This window comes from Choristoneura fumiferana, chromosome 3 (assembly GCF_025370935.1).
Source record: "Choristoneura fumiferana chromosome 3, NRCan_CFum_1, whole genome shotgun sequence".
Taxonomy (NCBI): Eukaryota; Metazoa; Arthropoda; class Insecta; order Lepidoptera; family Tortricidae; genus Choristoneura; species Choristoneura fumiferana.
The window spans coordinates 3292081-3307274 of record NC_133474.1 but is presented as its reverse complement, the minus strand read 5'-3'; the positions used below and the strand labels follow the sequence as shown (position 1 = coordinate 3307274).

The following is a 15194-nucleotide window of genomic DNA, read 5'->3' as shown; positions in this document are numbered from 1 at the left end:
TAGTTTTACTAGTTATGGGAATAGACACATGCTACCAAATAGTCTCAAGGTAATAAATAGGCTGTCTACGAATAGTTCGAACACGAATAAAATCTCGCTTCTAGTTTTATCATTTCAAAACAAAATAAAGTTGAGGCGCGAACTGGATCAGAATGTATTCTTGTTTAATTCAGCAGCTATGCAAAACTAAATAAATAAATAAAAACGTTGATTTCGCGCGTTTTACTTAAACAAATAAATAAAACTTATTTACATTTGAACTCAATCTGACCGTAAGATTGGGTTGAAATGTGAATGAGTTTTTTTAAGAACTTGATCTAGATGTAGATGGAGTCAGAGAAGAGAATAGAAATTCATGAAGCCTACTGTCACATGTATTGAACTATAAAGCCTGGTTCAAGAGCACAGCAAGAAACGTTAGGTATCTAGTTAGTTGACAAAGCTACCACACGACGTGCAAGACAGTTACGTCATTCCGACATATTAGTAAATAAATTTAGATATGCGTAATGCAAAGGCGGATCCAGCTTTATAGCCAGGGAGTTGGGGGGGGGTCACATGGTCAAATAAATAAAGCATTGAAACTTATTGTAAAATAACATACATCGAAAACAGTCAATTCTCCTCTTTTGCCGTAGGAAGATATTAACTATGTTAAAAACAATGAGTATAAGAAAATATCTACTGTTGTCGTAGACCTAGCTCAGAGCCCAGGGGGTCATGACTTCCATAACGAGCCCCCACCCACCCTGGGTCCGCTCTTGTCGAATTATCAAAAAAAAATCGGTTACGAGCGTGTCAGATTTTAGAAGTTTATTGCCTTCTACAACCTTTTTGATGTATCAAAATCACTAACAAAACAATCCTGACAAACGGGTACAAAAACTCAAACATCAAATGACAGTTTTTGTATGTGAAATCTGTCATTTGATTGCGATTGCGAGCGTCAGAAACGGCCTATGATTTGCTTCCAAAGCTTACCAACTGAACGCCAAAGGGTGAAAAAAATATATAAACATTTTTAATGCAAATTCAGCCGGTCATTCGCCTCACGCAAGTAAGGCAGATTGGAAAGACCTTATTCCGATTAACGTAGTAAACTAAACACGCTTGTGTGGCTATCAAAAAGGCACAATAGAGCGTTAACCTAACCTACCATAGAGATTAACATGCACCGTATGAAAACTTTTTTTTACATTTATTACTGGCCGCTAATACGTTAAAAAGGTTCGCAACGAACGCAGTACAATTTACAAATAACAACAAAACACTGCACTCCCTATTTTCTCTATCATCTTCTTTATCTTTTTGCCTTTTTCTTTCTCTGTCTTTTTGCTTGTCGTCCAGCCCGTCCTTTGCTGACTCACGCAAAGACAAATCTTAGCGCGTGCGAAAGACTATCACATAAAAGGTACCGCGTGTATTTTTGTTATAACCACAAACTTTAAGGGTAGTCTGTAATAATAACACATTGCGGATTATATCGTATTGATTAGTATATTATATACGAGTATATTTGGAATTCAAATTTATTTATTTATATTTTAATTAAATTTTATTGTCGTTAAAAAAGTCTGTACTGTGTAACTCAACGCTAAATGCTGATGTTGTTCTTTAGACATGCAAGACTTCGGTACACTGTCGAGCAAGACGGTGACAGAAGTGCTAATGCTGGAGATGAAGATGGCGCCTACAGCCAAGACGTACCTGGTCTCCGGGTACCCGAGGTCCATGAGGGACGTCGCGGAGTATTCAGACAAGGTAACAGACCCCTATTCTGTAATAATTCTTAACATGAGGGTTTTCTGATAAGTGATATCGTGAGGTCGGTTTGGCGATAGTCTTACTTGCGATTGGCTCATCTTTACTAATCCATAGTATCCATACTAATATTATAAGTGCGAAAGTGTATCTTGAAGCGTAGGACATCCACCAACGAGATGGACGGATGACCTGGTGTAATAATACAAATTGACGTAACCGAAAAACTTAAAGGGTAGGTACTTCCGGTCGTCCTAAAATTTGAAATTGCAGGGTATATGAAGCAAAAAGTCTGAAAATCATAATTTTTTTGTCTGTCTGCCAATATCAGTAACCATCTAAAATGACCTCACACTGCGTACATTTTACTCGATTTACATTGCATATGCTTAGCTACAATACAAATTTGTATGGAACCGCTGGCCGATTTTTTTCTATTATTTGGCTAAATATGCATAATTCACAAATAGACGCCGTAGGTACTGTTGACATCAAAACTTACCTACCTATTCACAAATACGTAGCCAAGCTTCACAAATTTATAACTACCTACCGAATATTACCGATAAACTCCTTACTATCGAGAAATCTAAAATACCATGATTACTTTGAACTAAGCAATAGTTCACTCTACATCGATGACATAAGGACGTCGCCGTTCGTTTTATATATAGTTTATATTATAACGTTTATTATATTTTTCCAACTGCGTCTCTAAGTTGATATCGTACGTGACAAGCTATAGGTTCTATTAGAACTATCCTCAGCGACCTTAACAGCTCGATTTTTGTGGACAAAATATGGATCGATGGTTTATCACGCATTGGCCATTAGAGTTTAGTTCCATAATTGAAACATGTGTTTGTAATACGCTTGGTATTAGGAGATAATTAACAACTTTTAATATGTCTGTATGTATGTTTAATAGGCTAGCAAACGGTCACTGTTGCACCGTTTTTGTCAAGCTTAAAACCTAAAATTGCTAAAAGTGGCTCCGAAGCGGTAGCGTTTGGTGTGCTCTGCCTAGGTACCTCATTTGGGAATACAGGTGTGATGTTTGTGGGTGTAATATGTCTAAGACTGTAATTTAATTTGTTGTCTGTATTTTGATTACATTTGGTTTATGATGCTTTTTTACACTGCCTCGAATATTTACCAACTCTAAAATTTCTAACAGCTCTCCAAATCTTACTGGCTTGTCAAGAAATATTTTGTACGTGGTAGGGATGTTGGAGTGAGTGGTTAAAACGCGCAAGTTTAAATAAATAAAAAATAACCTAAGAATGTATTAACGCAGCGTCAGGGCTCGTAAAATCTCTTCTATATTCTATTCTAATTTGTTCAACAGTAGGTATCGCGATGCGGAATAGGACACTTTTTAATCTCTTATTCATTATTTATTATAAAACATAAATAAGTGACTGAATAAATAATTATTAAAATTAGCTAGTTTCGGAACAATTTGAAAAATAAAATTTGGGTGGCTTTAGTATTCAAATCTAGCGAGAAATTTTACACTAATCGTGTTTCCATTTCCCAATTCGCTAGAATACCTATATGGTGAGAAACAACACATTCAAAATTCATTCATTCTACACCTCTTTCTCCCAGCTTCGGAGGATTGTGGGAGTTCGATGTTCATTCTAACGATTTCAGTACTTTAGCAAAAATCAAATGCCATGTCTTAACTGAAATGTTCCCAATCCGCATTAGGCCCGCGTGGGAACTACGGCCCAAGCCCTCTTATTCTGAGAGGAGGCCTGTGCCCAGCAGTGGGACGTATATAAGCTGGGATGATGAATTGAAATGTAATTGTGAATCCCCCAGTCGAACACACAATAAGTAAGTGTTAATATGAGTAGTGCGAGGTTATTCATACTTCATCTCTTATCACACACCTCATCTCACCACATCTCACATCTCTAGTGGAAACGCAGCCTTAGGGGGAGGTTGTTCAATAGTGGATATCTTCTGGCTGATGAAAGAAGGAAAGAAAATAAATTATTTATTTATAAATTATATATTATAAAAAAAAATGCTTTAATGCAGGCCAGGATCCATAGTTTGTTAGTAATATTTAATACATACTTAAGTCATATTTTTTTAAAGTTTAGTAGGTATTGCATTATATTATAACATATTAAATCAAAATAATCAATCAATATACAAAGTCAAACAATTCCAATAAGTTAATCATAATTTAATGTCAAAAGTTGCATAAAATAACCATATTAAACTTAAGCAAAAGACTCAATTATATCATAATTATTCATACCGAGCTCTAAGATCTAACATTAACACCTTATCGAAAATACAAACTGAGACATGGATGCACAGAAAAACCAGAAAAAGAGACCAGGGCCTGGAATCGAACGCAAATCCTCAGCATTTCGTGCTGCGTGCCATAGGAGTATGGCACGCATCCATGTCTCAGTTTGTATTTTCGATATGGTTTTACGGGATGACCGTAACAGTAACAAATTTGGAGTTGAAATAAATAATACAAAAAGACTCCAAATAACCAATCATAATTAACACCTTAGTCTGAACTTTACCTTTTTCGCAACATTGCCTTCTGAATCATGTCTTTTGCTTATAAACATACTGGGGGCCTACCATGATCTTTTCATAAACGATACAAACGCAGAGCAGTTCAATTTAGGCACCTAAACTGAATCGTCGAAATTGGTACACGACGTTTATTTCTCAGAGCTGAGTCTCAATGGTTTACATGTGAATGAAAGACCGATATTGTCTCTGGTCTGAAAATGAAACGCTAAGTCGCGAAAGGGATGCCGCTATATGCAAACCAAATATTTTATACTAAACCCTCTTTATTTTGGAAAACCATAACTCTATGTCATTCCGTGTTAAGAACCGTGTTAACCGTTGTGTTGATTACAAATAAAATGTTTACGCTGTCACTAATCCACGAGTCTCTTTTCTCACTGAAAAAATAGTTTTATCAATGAGGAGTTAAGAAGCAAAATGTCGTGAGTACCTATGAAAAGTTATAAAACTTGAATAAATGTTTAAAAGTTCTTGAAATTTAAAAATACTCCAATGAGTAACTTATACTGAATCGCTAAATTTGACATTGAAGCGATTCAATTCCCACTCAAGTTAAGCGTCATGGTACGAAAACCGCTTGAAATGAGCGAATGAAAATGTCTGTATCGCTGTCGCTGAAACGTGCTTGAACTGAATCGCAAAAGTAACGTCGTGGTACGAAATAACGATGCAAATCAGTTTAGAGCCTAAACTGAGTCGTATTTAGAGAGCGTGGTAGGCCCCCTAATTGTTAAGCCGACACAGTGGCAGCCAACCTATGACTCACTGTTTGAATATTGATGACTTGATGACCATCATTATCGCTAGGGTTTCCATTTTTTTAACATGTGTAAAGTTGATATTGTACATTGAATGGACGTTTTTAGTGTTCCGTAGCCAAAATGGCAAAAACGGAACCCTTATAGTTTCGCACTGTCTGTCTGTCTGTCTGTCCGTCCGTCCGTCCGTCCGCGGCTTTGATCAGGGACTATCAATGCTAGAAAGCTATAGGTCTTTTAAAACGATTAGGGGGTTGCTAAGATGATTTTTCAATTCAGTGATCTGTTTGCGAAATATTCAACTTTAAAGTGCCTCTAAAATCGACCCGTGGGTGGAATAATTAAAAAAAAATCAGAATGGTATACGAAAAAAAATAAGTAAGTAATATTTTTCTAAGGATTTCGTATTTTGTACGGAATATTCCAAGTTTAGGTATATTTTATACCTTAGGCTGCTATTTACTCTTAAACTAGTAATAATTCTCAAGAAAACTTAAACGTTATAGTTTTCTTGAACATGAAACTACCTGTTATAGTTTTCCTTGCAAGTTTGATATAACGGCTACGGAATCCTATTTCGGGCGTGTCCGACACGCTCTTGGCCGGTTTTTTACACGTTTAAAAAGAATATTTAACATATGGCGTACTTGAAAAATATGTTAACATGGCCTCAGTTTCAAGCGCGGTGACGTGTGATTTCTTGTGTTTTAACTGTTGTCCAGTTTGATACAGATCGACAACTAGAGTAGGTAGTAGATAAATAATAAATTATTTGGGTTAGTTGTAATACGAGGTATAACAACAAAATATATACCTAACACTCATCACTACGTGTAAGCTCGTGTGTATAATAAACATATACAATAATTTGAAAACGTATAGCACTCATAATAACTAAGATGTAATACATAAAACGGCAGATTTATAATGTTGACGACCGGATGGCTAGGTGGTTAGAGCACCTGACTACGAAGCTTGAGGTCCCGGGTTCGATTCCCGTGTCGGGGCTGATATTTTTATGAAAAATACGAATGTTTCTTCTCGGGTCTTGGGTGTTTAATATGTATTTAAGTATGTATCTATCTATATAATTATATTTATCCGTTGCTTAGTACCCATAACACAAGCTTTGCTAAGCTTACTTTGGGACTAGATCAATTGGTGTGAATTGTCCCGTGATATTTATTATTATTTATTTATTTAAATCGTCTTCAAAAAAACATGATTTTACAAAAAAGAATGGGGTCGGCCAGGTATTTATTCTACTAATCTAACTACATCTTCCAGATACAAACGATAAGCGGTGTCGTGCTAGTCAGTTGGCGCCAACGGGTGCTGGAGCGTCAGATCGAATATGGCGCCCGACTCGGTCACGTGGTGCTAAGCCTGGCGCGAATGGAGCTCAACAACTTCTACCGGAGTGTAATGCCGGTGGCCGAGTACTTCGATCAGAGCGGGATGCTGATAGCGGTGAGTCATGCTGTCATTTTTCCCGCCATAAATTTCCTAGAAATTTTTAAATGATCTGTAGAACTTTTTAGGTTAGAATAGGTTTGTTTTATAATCTACCGCATGTACGGTGCCGTATCGACGTATACTTTAATCATTATTATGACCCTAGAGGCCGTTGGTTCTATTGCGTAACGTTTCTTGCGCTCTAGTGTATCTGGAGGGGAGATCACTGGAGGAGGTGTCCAACTTTAAATATTTGGGTAGCAATATCAGGCACGACAATACTTTAGTTTCGGAGATATCATCACGAATCGCTAACGCCGCAGCCAATTTCGGTCGACTTACTCATCGTGTTTGGAGATCCCATGATCTAAAGCTCGAGACTAAGGGGCTGTTTCACCATCCATTGATTAGTGTTAACTAGCGGTTAGGTGTGATGCCGTCTCTATTTGTTTTGTCCGAATAGACGGAGACGGCATCACATTTAACCGTCGGTTAACGCTAATCAATGGATGGTGAAACAGCACCTAAGATTAGTGTTTACAAGGCACTAATCCTACCAGTCCTTCTATATGGAGCTGAGACATGGTGCCTCTACAAAACAGATATCAGGAAACTCGACACATACCACCTTAGGTGTCTAAGATCTATCCTGAATATCAAGTGGCAGGATCGTGTCTAATTGTGAGGTCCTGCGTGCCTCCGGAATGCACGGTATGAAAGCTATCCTCATGTAGCGCCAGCTCAGGTGGTGTGGGCACGTCTTGCGTATGGATGATCGCTGGTTACCCAAAGCTGTATTTTATTCAGAAATGGCTCAGGGTAAACGAAAGCACGGCGGTCAGCATCTGCGCTATAAGGACGTGCTCAAGAGGCACCTTAACGCCTGCGGAATTGATCCTACAGGTTGGGAGGAGCTTGCTTCGAACAGGTCTTCGTGGCGCTCTACCATCTATAGATCGATTGGCACTTTTGAAGAGAAACGCTTGACAAGAACCGATACCCGACAACCGAATAACGAACCGATAGACAGCACTCGATCTCAAACGCCAAATTTTAAAAGACAGACCCAAGCCCTCCTTTACTTACTATTTTTAACCCCCGACGCAAAAAGAGGGGTGTTATATTATAAGTTTGACCTCTATGTCTGTCCGTGGCACCGTAGCTCTTAAACGTGTGGACCGATTTGAATGCGGTTTTTTTAATAGAAAGCAGGTTTTCTAGCGATGGTTCTTAGACATGTTTTATAAAAATCGGTTCAGCCGTTTTTGAGATATTGAACTTTGAAGTGTCAAAGTCGGGGGTTTTCCAACTTTTTGTTGGATAGGCAGTTGTCTCACCGGCGGCGAGGAAACGATTGGCTATCGACTATTTTCTCGCTCAAGAAACGAACAAAAGATATAAGATCCTGTGTGAGTAAAAGAGACATATATTAATAGTTGATCGCTGGCGGTTCACACTGCCGGCGAGAACTCGCTCTTACATCTTTTGTCGCAGCGACAAGAGCTATAAAACTCGCTGAGCTATAGCGATACTCGCTCAGCGCTGTTAGCTTGGCGGCCGCCCGGCTCGAGCGAGTGGAGCGAGTAATCGCCCGTCGTGCTCGAACACTCGCTTTTCACTGCTCGCCCACTCGTTTCTAGTTACTCACTCTGCTCGCTTCTCGCTCATCGTCGGCGGTGGGACAAGTGCCTTAGGGTTATTCAATATAGGCGTCCGCGTCCACCCGATCCGTACAAACCGCGTCAGCTAGCGTAGGCCTTAACACTTCGTAGACCTCTACGGCGTAGCAATAGCCCGTAGCCTACAATCAAGTGCTACGCCAGCCGGTGATATCATGCCTACGAACAGGTCCCGATAATTGCGATATTACTAATTCGTATTGAAATTGAAACGTGGGCGTAAAATGGATGTTTACGACATGGTACTCGGTTTTAATGGGATTTGTTTATATGAGAGTGCGCGCTTATGTTGGTTTTTGCTCGACTGCTCGAAGGAGGGTTATGTAATTTAGTATATGAAGCAGAACGTTACTTTGGGGAAGTCTACCGTGTGTGGCCTATAACAGGGGCAAATAATTAAAACGTAGACCGTACTCGTCAAACTCAACAACATTACTTCAGTGACTTTTAAAAATAATTCGTTTTTTAATTTTTATTACACTTTTAAGTTAATTCGAAGAAGCAATGTAAAGCAAAATGTTTGATATTTGTAGTGACAGGCGACGTCAGTTGGGTTCTAGGATGGCGTACATTGAATTCACGATTAAGTTTTTTAGAAAAAAAAACCAAAAGTTAAGTTGTGATTTTAATTAAGTGGGGCCATTATGATCGGATTACCGGTGACCTATAGAGCCTCTGTTTTTAATATTATTCCCGGTTCAGTACCCTTAGTGTAAGTTTTCGGTTACAAAATACGTCTCGATCGCGTTCGCGTTAAAATCTCAATTTGTATGGAAACACGAACATCGCAAACGTTCCGCTAGAGGCGCTGTTCGTGTTTGCATACAAATTGAGATTTACAACTATCGCCCCACCACACTATACTAACGCGTTTCGAACTCAACCAGAGCTCATCTTCAGAGCAACAAAACCGTTCAGCACGCTATGGGGTGTTAGTCTGAAACTTGTGTTGTGTTGCTCTGAAGCTTATGTTGGTCTAACAGCTCGTAGCATGGTGAACGGTTGTGTTGCTCTGAAGATGAGCTCTGGGATATGTTTTTCGAGCATATGTATGTATGTATCTATGCATATTTATCTATTTGGTCCTCTTTGTAGCCCAGCCAACCAATCTTCCATCCTACCATTCATCCAAACTTCATGACGACATTCTTGGATAACCTAACCAACAAAAAATTGGCAAACCCCCGACTTTGTCACTTCAAAGTTCAATATCTCAAAAATGGCTGAACCGATTTTGATGAAATATGTCTAAGAACCATCGCTAGAAAACCTGATTTCAAATAAAAAACCGAATTCAAATCGGTCCACCCGTTTAAGAGCTACGGTGCCACAGACAGACACACATAGCGGTCAAACTTATAACACCCCTCTTTTGGCGTTGGGTGTTAAAAATAGTGTCATTGACAACACAGAGTAATGCTTTCACATATTTTATTAATAAAAAATTATATAATACATAAGTAAAGTACAGTCACGTGCAAAGATATCGACGAGGCCAAAGTTACAATAGATATTTGTTATACGAGGTTGTTAAGTAAGGCTTTACAAATGAGTTTACGAGTGATAAACCCGAGCCGCAAGGCGAGGGTTTTCATGGTCACGAGTTTGGAAAACACCTTGCCTGCCAACCGTGTATCATACGACGTTTTTCAATACATTTGTGAGAAAATAGGCAATTAATGACACAAAATTGAAAAATAATAACAATGCAAAGTTTTACAAAAATGGCGCGTCCATAATGCGTAGGTAAGTTTTGTTTTTAATTACGTTAACTAAAATTATAGTTCAGCACCTCGTCCTCATGATCCAGAAAACTTGTAGTCGTATATTCTTACGCTACTACGTTACCACAATATTTTAAAGTAAATACAGGAAAAAACGCCTCCTCTCTGTCATCCTCGTACGGCTTCCTGTTCCGTCTTTGATCGCCGCCATTGTATTTTTTTTGTGCGAAAGCGTTACCATATTCGTCGCTCGTTTTATATATTTTGAATAATTACTAGCCAAAATGAACAAAAGGAAAATATACACAAAAGCAGATTTATTGTTTAAAATTAGAAAATTAGGAAAATTGGTGCAATATGCTTCGGAGTCTAACTCGGATTCTGATGATGATGAAACACGTGCAGTGTGCACGTAAGTTTTATAAACAACCATCAACCTTATCAAATTTTCAGATACCTAACAGGTTAAATTGAAGAATTCATCGAGAAACTGTACACCATCCGATGAAATACCACTAAGTCAATACCTACCTTATTAGAGGTTAGATTTTTTCGAGTTCAGAATATTCACGAGAGGTTTATCAGCAACTCACAGCATGTCTTATGCATTTCTTCGAGTCCAGAGCATGCACGGGAGGCATGCCAGTGGCCGATTTTGTTGTGATTATCACGACAATTGCATGTTGTGTTTTCAGGCTTACCGGTGGCACGTTATGCACATGCACGTATACACAATAGTCCCGAGTATTCACGAGAGGTCTACCGTGTGGACGTTATATATTGTGTATACTGGAAGGCTGACAAATATGCTCATTGCATTTACAGCGACAGACCCAGAAGATCTAAGGGAGATTGGGATGATGGTGGAAGAAGTATCTTTAGAAAAATTCAGAAAGGGGGGGGGGCGCCAGCTATGGTGAGCGCCCCGAGGAAGTGAACCTCTCTCCGAGTCTGTTATGAAAATTTTGGGTCCGAAAATTGAAAATCTGTTCTCTGATGAGCTTGCATTAGATGGGGAAAACATCCTGTAAACTGGTTTGTCAAAGGACACCATTCAGTGCAAATATGGTTAATTGTCCATTACCCCGCCTAGAATGTTGAAACTAAAGCTAAAGTCTTGGACAATGCTTCAAAACGATATTTCAATATAGTTGAAGAACAGAAACAGCTGACAACTAAGTGTGGGACTGGCAATGACAAATGTCATTAAGGAAATTCCAAACACTATTAAAATTTTAGAATATCTAAGTTGTTCAGCACACTTACTTTGCTACATGCACTATGAAATACCTATCCAAGAGTTGATGAAACATCCTTGTGTCTAGACTTAACAATTATGTGAAAGATTTGATATGGACAACAGTCTTATTGAAGGTCTCCTGTTTGGCAATAATTTTACAATTAAAAAAAAAAAAAATAATAATAATAATATAGCCAGTCTGCTAAGAAATGTCTTGACAGAGTTTGAAGCCCACCATGCCCAGTAAAGGCCAAAGGATAAACCAAAACATAATTGTAACAAAGTTCCACTCCGGTCACCAGCAGCAGCAGCAGCTTGCCCGAGGACAAGAGCAACTTCCAGAGACATCAGCCCAAGAGCAGCGTCCGGCTAGCAGTAAGCATCCTCCACAGCGCAGGCAATGAATGTCAACCAGGCAGGTCAGGTAGACTCCAATACTAATCTAGACAGATGGGAGCAAATCACTACAGACTCAGTTATTTTAGACTGAATTTCTGGTTATAAAATACATAGTCTTTGGTGACCACCCGTTTCAATCCTCCATTCTGAAAAAACAATAGTTTCTCAGTTTCAAGGTGCTGACTTGTCAAATAAAATTAACTAAATACTTGATAATGGTGCTATCAAAGAATGTTTACATAGTAATAAATAATTTTTGACAAGCTTTTTTCTTATCATAAAGCCTAATGGCACCTAACAAGCGTTTCCTATACTTGAAACAGTTAAACAAACCCATAACACCTAAATTAGAGGATAATAATAGGACAGAGCTGTCAAATTTATGAACAAACATTGCTTTATTTTATAGCAACAGTAGACTGGAAAACGTCTACTTCTTACTGCCGGTATATGAATCTGAATTATATAACCGGTATAAGAACCAGTGGTAGATTTTTGTTTTGACATTCATAAGTGCTTGTTATAGCCTAAATTGAATAAAGATATTTTGACTTTGACTTATATGTAATTCATTGTTATATATGTAATGTGCGTGTTATATTTTCTTTTCAAAGAAAAGTTATACAAATTCCAGTGCCTCCCATTTGGTCTCAACTCAATACAGCTCCATGGTTGCCTTTACAAAACTTATGAAACCGGTTATCCACTGCCTTTGGTCCAAAGGCTTATTAACAGCAATATATTTTATGACATACTGTATATAGGAAATGATGCAGAAAGTTGTCAAAATAAAATAACTAAATGTCAATTAATTAAGCAACCATCCTTCATGAGTTGTTTGTTGCCATAACATACATTTCTAGGTTTTGTACCAAATTTTAGAAATATGACAAGTACTTACTTAATTTTCTAAAAGAAAAAGAATTTAAATTTTTTCGATTTATGACCATGTTGTTAAATTAATAAAGAAATATAGTTGCAAAATTAGTGAATTTGCTAAGTTCATAGGTATTTTGGTATCATCTTACCCAGCAGTACCTAAAATGTGCCTGGCTCCATACTAAATTTCTTGAATCTTTTAAAACACTGGCCTTAGTTAATAGTAGAAAGAATTTCAATGCAACCCTAGATGTTAATTAACAAATAAATGATGATTTTTGGTGAAAGCATAATATTCAACGTAGTTGTCTAAAAATAAAGTTTTTGTTATAAACTTGAAATATATTCTGATGCTATCATGCTAGTGGCTCTGGCTGGGGACCTGTTGTCCTGAATTCAATTATGGTAATTTTAATCACTAGGAATTACTAGCAGCCTATTTGGATTGAATTTTCTTGCATTGGATCTGTACAACTGTGAAATTATTTTGCAAATAAGTAATACTACTGCAATAGCATCTATATTAATAATTTCGTCCAGGGGTACGGTAGACTCGAACGAAATGCACATCAAATGAAGAGCGTAAAAAATTAGTCGATCTGAGTCGACAACATATATCCGCAAAATTCGGTTATGGAGAATTTCGTTAAATTCTAATGGCACTGAACAAACAAACCGCAGTCGCCATCTTGGGTAGTTATAAAAACGTTCCGTTTCATACTAGCTAGCTCTTAGATACGGCTCGCCTTCACAATCGCGTGCGTCACGCCCAAAAAAGAAACGAACGTCTTGCCGGAAAAACTTGAATGGATCTTATCAAAACTCAAAACTATCACCAACTACCTTCAACTATAACTATCTTCAGTTGTTGACGTTTGTTCCGAGTCGACAACTTGTAGGTAGAAAATTCGGATTTAGCGAGTATTTTCAATAAAAAATGGAATAATTACTGAGTGAGTATATATAATGGCGTTGCGAAGTAAACATGTCAAAGTCATCACATCAAAGTGGCGTGAGTGTCACGTCATCACGTGTCACAGGTTTGCATTTCGTTCTCCATTGTGACCTTTTAAGGTACGATTCGTCGATTTTCATCAGATCGATCGTACAGACGGATCGTACCTTATATGGGCCCTTTAGGTCTAATTTCTTTGATTATGAGACAGACATACGTAGTCGGTCCCAAAGTTCTGTCACTGGCACATTATTTTTAAATTTAAACATGATTTTAAGAAAATTTGATTGAATTCCATTTTTGAATGTTTGTCAATTATTTTAAAACAATAAACAGTCATTCGCTGCAATTTCTCACGATGGAGTGGACGTTGAAAGAAAACCGAATAGCTGTTTTAGCATTGCACCGCTGTGGGCACTCGCCAAGTACCATTTTCAAGTTGCTCAAAAATGTAAATATAACGCTTAGGTTTGTGTACCTACCGTACGATTGACAGGTACAATGAAGTCTCCAGTGTTGAGGACAAGAAAAGAATTGGCCGGCCTCGCTCCGTACAAACACCAGCAGTGATCAAAGCGATCAAGGCACGCATAGCAAGAAATCCTGTCCGAAAACAGAAAGTTGATGGCTTTGCAGATGGGTGTCAGTAGAAAAACCGTCAAAAAGGTTTTAAACGAAGATCTTAGTCTGCGAGCATACAAAAAATAGAGTGGGCACTTACTTAATGCCCGTCTAAAAACAATAAGGTTTAAAAGATCCCGGAAGTTGTTAAAGCGGTACGCGAAAAATGACACCGTGATATCCTCTTTACAGACGAAAAGATTTTCGATATTGAAGAGAAGTACAATAAACATAATGATAGAGTGTACGCTAGGAGCTCTGAGAGTATTCTTGATCTTATTACGGGCCAACTGAGGTTCATTTTTCGAAAAAGGGGTCAAAATCAGTGCGAAAGTGTACCAAGAGACGGTTTTGGATAAGCATGTCAAAGATCTGCCAACACGCTATTTTCAGGTCATAATTTTGTGTTCCAGCAGGATTCTGCGCCAGCACACAAAGCCAAGACCACTCAAGCCTGGTTTGGCCGTCAAAAAATCGACTTTATAAGACACGAAGATTGGCCTTCCTCCAGTCCGAACCTTAATCCTCTGGACTTTAAAATTTGGGCAGGTCTTAGAGGGGAAGGTCTGTGCTAAACCCCATAAAAATTTGGAGAGCCTGAAGTCATCTTTAAGAAAAGCAGTCGCTGAAATAGACATGAAAATGGTGCGTGCTGCGATAGACGACTGGCTGCGCCGATTAAGGGCCTGTATTAAAAACAAAGGAAGTCATTTTGAATAATTTTTAAGTACTTAAATTTTTTTTTTATTAAATATACTTTAAATTGGTATATAATTTATTAAAAACTGATTGGTACTTTTTGTTTTATCATTATTTTTCATTTGTGACAGAACTTTGGGACTGACTACGTAGTTATTGTGGGCAAATAAGATTTAGGAGAAATATCTACTGGTGAAATACCGATACGTAGGTTAGCCGTTAAAGTGTTTGTGATAATAAATTAAGGCTGGGAATATACGTCAGATTTTTCGATAAGTACGACAGTCTTTACTGGCAAAAATTTTTTTCAAACATATATTATTATGAGTCTACATTTTACCGAGCGAAGCCGGGTTTTCATCTAGTATTAAATAAATTTGGAGGCACACAACATCCACGCTTTATATGCGGTTTGCTCGAGAGATCTGGCAATTCTGTGAGATGAAAGGGTTT

The 15194-nt window shown here is 38.0% G+C and overlaps 1 protein-coding gene across 1 annotated transcript in view; it reads left to right on the top strand.

The window, feature by feature from the left end:
• The window catches only part of LOC141426384 (adenylate kinase isoenzyme 5), a 69108-nt gene that overhangs the window by 9262 nt on the left and 44652 nt on the right, over positions 1-15194 (top strand). Inside the window, exons 4-5 of the mRNA XM_074085249.1 lie at positions 1619-1761; positions 6378-6560. Coding sequence (XP_073941350.1) covers positions 1619-1761; positions 6378-6560 — 326 coding nt within the window. The remainder of the gene's footprint in view (positions 1-1618; positions 1762-6377; positions 6561-15194) is intronic.